This window comes from Laccaria bicolor, genomic scaffold (assembly GCF_000143565.1).
Source record: "Laccaria bicolor S238N-H82 LACBIscaffold_64 genomic scaffold, whole genome shotgun sequence".
Lineage (NCBI taxonomy): Eukaryota > Fungi > Basidiomycota > Agaricomycetes > Agaricales > Hydnangiaceae > Laccaria > Laccaria bicolor.
The window spans coordinates 40866-48588 of record NW_001889935.1 but is presented as its reverse complement, the minus strand read 5'-3'; the positions used below and the strand labels follow the sequence as shown (position 1 = coordinate 48588).

General features: G+C 48.8%; 1 protein-coding gene across 1 annotated transcript; it reads left to right on the top strand.

The window, feature by feature from the left end:
* Positions 1-2890: 2890 nt before the first annotated feature.
* Positions 2891-3505, top strand: LACBIDRAFT_334450 (uncharacterized protein; the record flags this gene model as incomplete). Its single annotated transcript, XM_001889247.1, has 4 exons — positions 2891-3002; positions 3037-3236; positions 3353-3373; positions 3428-3505. 4 exons carry the CDS (start codon positions 2891-2893, stop codon positions 3503-3505), a joined length of 411 nt encoding a protein of 136 aa, XP_001889282.1.
* Between the last annotated feature and the right edge of the window lie 4218 nt (positions 3506-7723).

Below are 7723 nucleotides of genomic sequence, written 5' to 3'. Positions count from 1 at the left end.
GGAAGAAACATGGACAGGATGCCCTCCAAACGCCGCTCGGTGGGTGGGTGAGGGGACACCTGGAGGTTATCAACAGGACAACTAAACCAAAGTCAACGAAATCGGAGAAAACGCGACAAGAAGAGAAGAAGGGATTCCGCGCCATGGGTTCCCAAAAAAGAACAAAAGGTAGGTCACAACGGCTCGTCGCGCTCAAAGAAAGGATAAAAGAGAAACGAAAAGGAAGGACTCTCCTTCCAGGGCTTTCAACAACAACGTAAGAAGAAAAAAAAGTAAGAAACATGCACAGGCTGCATGCCAAACACAGCTGGACGCCCAGGGGACGATCAAACCAGAATCACCGTAACCGAAGAAAGACGCAAGGAACCGCGAAAAAAAAAAAAAAAAAAAGAGAATAAAAAGAACGGAAGGGTCACACGTCCGCGCCATGCCTTCCAAAAAGGAGCATAAGAAAGTACGGTCACAACAGCTCGCGCGCTTGAAGAAGGACAAGTTCCCCGACCCACAACGAAGCGGACGCGAGGGTAAGGGGATCGGAAGTGAAAATAAACACGACAACGCCATCCGTCAAACTCGACGTGGGGCATTTCTGGGAAATGGGAAATGGAGGAGCGTGGGATGGGTAGGGTAAACTCCTTTCGTGAAGAAATGGTTATGAAGAAGACGGGAGTGGTCATAGCTGAAGAAAAACCTGACGGAAGAGAGAGCCACAATGAGACCCCACGGTAGAAGATAACTGAACAAATGAGCAAGATAGGATGGCCTTGTGGGCGGCTACCCTTGCTTGGTGTGGGAAAGTCCATGTTATGGGCGGGGTGACGATAAGGCGGCAATGAGGTGTGTGATAAAAAGGGTGGGCGCAAGGCGGTCGATAACGAACAGAAGCAAAAAGAAAGAAAAGGGTCATACGAAAGAAACAGACAAGAAACCAAAGAGAACCGAAAGAAACGAAAAGAAAACGTACGGTTCATCCTCCGTATCCAGCTCAATAATAATCAAATCCGTCTGATCCGGGAGATGGTGCGAGTTACAATGGCCAAAGTATCCCGAATTCGTGTGTCGCAGGGCGCCGTTTGTCAGTTCCGTAGCTGGGTGTGGAAAAACGGTGTTCCACCATTGGAAGAAGTGGGATGGGTAGCATGTAGGGGAGATAGGGTCGTCCCCTGCTCCGTGGCATGCTGACACTGTGTAGGCGGTCGTATGTGAGTTTCTGGGTGGAAAGAGGAAGGGGAAGGAAAAAGAAGATACACACGCGAACCGCCCAAAACAAAGATAGTACACTCTGACCCGCCAGCGCCTCATTCAACACCCTCTGAATCCTCGCACCGCTGACCAGGTGCATCCCAAGTGCATCCTGCTCTTCGAAAGCGTAACTGCGCCATCCTTTGCGCCGATCTTCCCCCGGACAGCAACTGGGACGAAAGTCGAATGCGCTTGTGATGAATTGACGGGTTCAGCCGAGTTGGGGTAATCCTTGGCTTTTAGATCTGCGTTCAAGTAGTTTGGTATCGATGAAGTCGATTGGCATTAAAAGGAGGAGGATGGAGAAGACTGGGAGACGTCCTTAGAGAAGAGGAGGGGGGGAAGGAGAAGAAGGGGAAAGACAGCCCATTATGGGTGAGCTGGGAGAGGGAGGAGAGATGCGAAGAGTTCCAACGAAAGAAGGAGTGTGAAAGCAACAATCTCAAGTCCAGTGTGTGACGCGTCCATAGGTTTAATACGCCAACGTGACCAACCACGGCTTGCTGGGTTGCCTTTATCCTTACAATGAACCAGTTGAACTCATTTATTCTGTGATATCAAGCGTCGAGATATGGCTGAGGGTCTACAACGTTGGCGATGTTCTTTACGTTTGTTTTCAAGTAATAGGTTCTTTGCTCATATCATGCTAGATTTATACCCCAGGCGTTCTTGCGAGTAGCGGCAGGTGGGTAACTTTGAAGGATCCCACATCGCTGCGTACTATGGTAATGGAGTAATGGAACAAACGGCAATGCTAGCCTTGGGTGCGTTTATATTTTCCACTGCAACCGCCGGCGGATGATCCTGACCCACTAACAAAGGTCTACAAAAGATTGCGGGCAAGAAGACTCCCTGGCGGGAAGCTTTTATGAATACTTCTTGGATCCATCCTGCTATACAGCCAGTACACCACCGGGGATTAGGCCACCCATCGATTCTGCTTGATCTTTTGTGGTCAGGTCTGACTCCAGCTCGTCTGTGTTCATTAACACCATCCAGTACGACAAGATTGCCGGATGTTCTGGAAGAGGTTCTCGTGAATCGTTAACCAGCTCGACGCGCGGGTTCATAAGCCAGCATGCACGGAATTCTACTTGGCACTACCTGCCATGTTAACTTGACGGGAAACTCGCCAATCTCACATCCTTTTCCGTGCAAAACCGCGAGCGCATCTCCTGTGTGCCCTTCGGCACTTGAGGCCAGTCCAGATGCTGAGCGCTGATCGATGATCTCCCATCCACAAGGCTCCTCCTTCCCAACAATTTGACGACCTGATCATTCCCGCCAGCAGCTCTTCAATAACAATCGAACCTCTGTGGACATGTCTGCCAAAGTGGGCCGAGACCCCACTGAATCGACGATGACCGCAGCATCTTCTTGAGGTTGTTGCCTTCCACCATTCTTTCTAGAGCGTCGTGTCGTCCGGCAAGCTGGAGAATCTGTGGAGTGGGATGAAGAGGGGCTTGAGATTGTGACGTGAAATGTGAGTGGGCGAGAAAGGACAGTACGCGATGATATGAAGAATCTGGGAATGACCGAGAGCCGTCACGGAGGAGTTCCCAGAGGTCCAACGGGACGAGTCATTCTGCCGGTTGCTTTAAGTTATCATCTTGACAATCGACGTCGAATGCACATGGAGCGCCTGACGATGAGGATTTCTTCAAAGAGGAGCGGGACACAACATCACGGTTGCGGCAACGCTCGTCAAGAAAGATCGCGCTCGGCCAATGTCGGGGTAGTTGCTTATGAAGGCGACGATGGTAAGTCACTTCTAATGACTCATTCAACATCAAGTCCTGAATTTCGACACTCTTCAAGTGTTCTCGACGCTGCCACCAACGATTGACCAATGTCCTGGCCCTGCTTATCAAAAATTTCGATTTAAAATCTACTCCTTGCTTGGCTCGACGTCTGAGGCTTCCATTTACAACTTGAATCCGGTTCAGGATGAGGACTTCGTTCGTGGATACAAGTCGTTGATTGCGGGAACGGCGGTCAGCGGAACGAGAACGGGTTTTATTGGGGCTACACCTTTTTCTTTCATGGATTACGACCACTACGACAATGAATCGCTCTATGAGTTGAAATTCGCGTTCTGACTACGACGCAGCCCTGCCTTGTGCATACGAATGTAAGTGCTACCTACCTCTGTTCCTCCTACTAGTGTTCACTGACATATAATTAGTCTCAAGCGGCTTCCATGATGGTAAATACGAGTCAGCGGCCAACGCGATGTCAATCACTTACTTATCCTGCTAAATAAATTGGCAGCTTGAATCCCAATGGCTCTGGATTCATATAAAAACTCTCTGCCGCATCTTCAATTATTCACCAGCTGTGCAGGTCTAAGCTCGCTTCGTCTCTGACGATTTGCTTTCTCACTTCAACTTCCCGATTCTTTCTTTCTTCCCCGTCAAGTTGTTTTTGTGCACTATGAAGTTATCCTTGCACTCTTCGGGTTTTTTGCCATCATCGTCACTGCCCCACCTCTCCCAGCAAAGCTCATTGAACACGCCCCAGCGCCAGGCCCGTTGACTGGGCTGCTCGGTGGCTGTGACAAAATATGCGGGTACTTACCCTAATGACCACGTCAAGCGCTCCTACGACGACATCTTGACTCGGAGAATCACACAAGTAATAGAAGAGAAACAACAGTTAGGGTCTGTCCGGTAACGAGAATCCATTCTCATCTCATTTTCATCCTCATTTGATGGCTGACAAATTGGGTCACACACCAAATTGAGCAACGATAACTGGGCTCCTCGCACAACCCACATTCCGTTGTTATTTTGTTTTTATGTACAAAACAGTAAGTATTCTGTCAGCTATAGTATGTACATTTTTTATTTTGCAAAAATCATGCATATGTATTTATTTTAGTCATGTAAATTACATACAACCAATCTTCCCTACTTGTTGGTTTGGCACCCATAGGCTGCTGTGGAACCTATAAAAAAACCTATGGTATAACTTGATGGGTAAGGAAAAGGAAACTTTGTCATTTTTCCTTGAAGCATTTCTGTAAGAAATAATTTTGGACAGCAACAGAAACCTGACTACATTCCAACTACATTTAACAAATATGTACTTATGGGGAGCAAATAGATATGTGGACACTTCAGCTGCTTTGGAACCAATCCAGCATTGGGGGAGGGAGCAAGGAACATGCAATCAAACTAGAGTCGGTTGAGCGAGAAATTCATACCGTGGGAAGACCCTGGCATGCTCCGGACATGCCATCAAATGAGGATGAAAATGAGATGAGAATGGATTCTCGTTACCGGACAGACCCTTACCGGACAGACCCTTAGGAGCGACGGTGGCCAGTGTGCCATACGTCACTTCTGAGATTATGGAGGCTATCAAGAAAGCCGGTGCTGCAGACGGAGAAGTGCGCTTTCTTATGTCAATTCACTGTTAAAGTTACACATGTCCTGACTTTCTTTTCTTTGTATTTCAGAACCGCAATAGTATAATCACACTGGAGATGGTGGTTCAGTCCGGTGAAGAATATCAGAGAATCCCCAATTTCAACTGTGCCGTCTGCCACAAGAAACATACCAAAGGCAAACGGGCGTTCATCAGGGCCATTCGTACTACACCAGGTTCACACAATAATTATTAGCCGCCTTCTAATCATGACTTCGCGATCCCGTTCACGAGACACGTCTTTAGTTTTGATTTCCAGAAGTAACCTTTCAGTCAGGCACACAACACTTTCAATGCCCAGTTGACTATAAAATACAAACTAACGACCATGAGTACCACCAACATGCAATGAAAGACCAGAACGAAGGAACGGAGTCGAAGTTCAGGTTGCTCTCAAAATATTGCGGGTGAAGGGAAACCCAAATAAAGACTAACACAAAGCATTCAACCCAATAGGAAGATAGGCCTAACAACAAACGTATAGGAATTCAAGGCAAAGCCCTCAGTCGTAATAAATAGAAGAAAGAAGCTACCTCCGGAACTTTCAACCACGGTTTGAAAAGAAAAGAAAGAAACGTGGACAGGATATTTACCTGCCAAACGCCGCTGGCCGCGCGATTGCCCGATACGTGGAAGTTATCGAGAGGACAACCAAATCGGAGGAGAAGCCGCATGGAAACGCGACAAGAACAGAAGAAGGGAGGGGGTCCACGTCTGTCCAGAAACGAGCCGAAGTATGGGGAATAAAAAGGTAGGCAAGGTCATACAACAGCTCGTCGCACTCAAAAAAGGACAGGCAGGATCCACAAACTCCCCGCGACCCACAACGACGTGGAAGCTGGGGGTAATGAAATGGAAAATGGAAAAATCAACACGATGACGCCGATCGCCAAGCCCAAGCTCGACCTTCAAGACGTGGGGTGTTTCTGAAAAGTGGGTCATGGATAGGGTTGAGGACTGAAAGCGAAACTTTTCCAAGTAAATCCATAACGAAGCTGCAACAGAGGCAAACGAGCAAGATGGGATGGCCCCTTGGGCAGCTACCCTTGCTTGGTGTGGGAAAAGTCCGTCTTTTGGGTGGGTGTGATGAAAAGACGGCATGAAATGTGTGATGATTAGGGTGGGCGGACGGTCGCAACGAATAAAAGCAAAAAGAAAAGAAAAAACATGTGGTGTGAAAGAAAGGGCAGAGAAACGAAAAAAAGGAGCCGAGAACAAGCAGAGAAACAAAAGAAAACGCACGCACTGCTCAATGATAAGGGCCGTCCCGCACTGACACGGCATAGTTGTACGTGAGTTTGCGGGTGTGGAAAGAGGAAGAGGGAAAAAAAAACAACGGACAGAAACAACGGACAGATACCCGAACCGCCAAGAACAGAGATAGTAACACTCTGACCTGCCAGGGCCTTATTCAACACCCTCTGAATCCTGAGGCTTGCGCCGCTCTCTGGAAAACGTAATAGCACCATACTTTGCGCTGATCCATCCCTGGTGCTGTAACTTGGACAGAATTCAAAGGGGAAGTTGGGAATGACGCGTGAATTAATGATGGGTTTGCTTGAGTTGAGGGATTTCTTGACTTTAAGATCTGCGTTGGAGTAATTTGGTATCGATGAGGAGGAGTGGGAGGAGGAAGTGGATTGGCGTTAGGAGAAGGAGGATGAAGAAGACAGGGACCCAGATGCGTGAAGGAGGGGAAGAAGGGGAAAGGGAGCCCGTTGTGGGAGGGAGAAAAGATGCATTGTGCGGAAGAATGATATGTATAATCGACAAAGTGACTGTAGCTATGGTGTATAACAGCAAACCCAATCAACACCAATCATAGACTGATCAAAGTCAACTGTAGCAAAGCCAGACCGAGAAATGATAAGAATCTTGAGAGGTGTGTGCAAATTGGCCTCCTTTGGCACCCACATAAAGGGGTTTTGCTCCCGAGAAGAGATAATCCAGTCTGAGTCTGCCAGATCCCAAGCAAAGCGCGCATCTCCATCACTCAAAATACCTGTCGACACATTCCATACCCGTACTGACTCGTCATCCGAGCCGGACACAATCCGTGTCCCATCACTTGAAAATGCGACCGATTTGATATAGTCATTGTGGCCCTTGAGCTCCTTCAGCTCCTCACCGGTCGATGCATCCCACACCCGCACAGAGCTGTCATTCGAGCCAGACACAATCCGTGTCCCATCGCTCGAAAATGCGACTGATGTGACAGAGTTAGTGTGGCCCTTCAGCTCCTTCAGCTCCACACCTGACGATGCATCCCACACCCGCACAGACCTGTCATTTGAACCAGACACAATCCATGTCCCATCGCTCGAAAATGCGACCGAATTGACCGGGTGAGTATGGCCATTCAACTCCTTCAGCTCCACACCTGTCGATGCATCCCACACCCGCACAGACCTGTCATTTGAACCAGACACAATCTGTGTCCCATCGCTCGAAAATGCGACCGAATTGACCGGGTGAGTATGGCCATTCAACTCCTTCAGCTCCACACCTGACGATGCATCCCACACCCGCACAGACCTGTCATTTGAACCAGACACAATCTGTGTCCCATCGCTCGAAAATGCGACCGAATTGACCGGGTGAGTATGGCCATTCAGCTCCTTCAGCTCCACACCTGTCGATGCATCCCACACCCGCACAGACCTGTCATTTGAACCAGACACAATCCGTGTCCCATCGCTCGAAAATGCGACCGAATTGACCGGGTGAGTATGGCCATTCAACTCCTTCAGCTCCACACCTGACGATGCATCCCACACCCGCACAGAGTTGTCCAACGAGCCAGACACAATCCGTGTCCCATCGCTTGAAAATGCGACTGAAGAGACCCAGCCAGTGTGGCCCTTCAGCTCCTTCAGCTCTACACCTGTCGATGCATCCCACACCCGCACAGACTTGTCATTGAGCCAGACACAATCCGTGTCCCATCACTCGAAAATGCGACTGAAGTGACTGAGTCAGTGTGGCCCTTCAGCTCCTTCAGCTCCACACCTGTCGATGTATCCCACACCCGCACAGACATGTCCAATGAGCC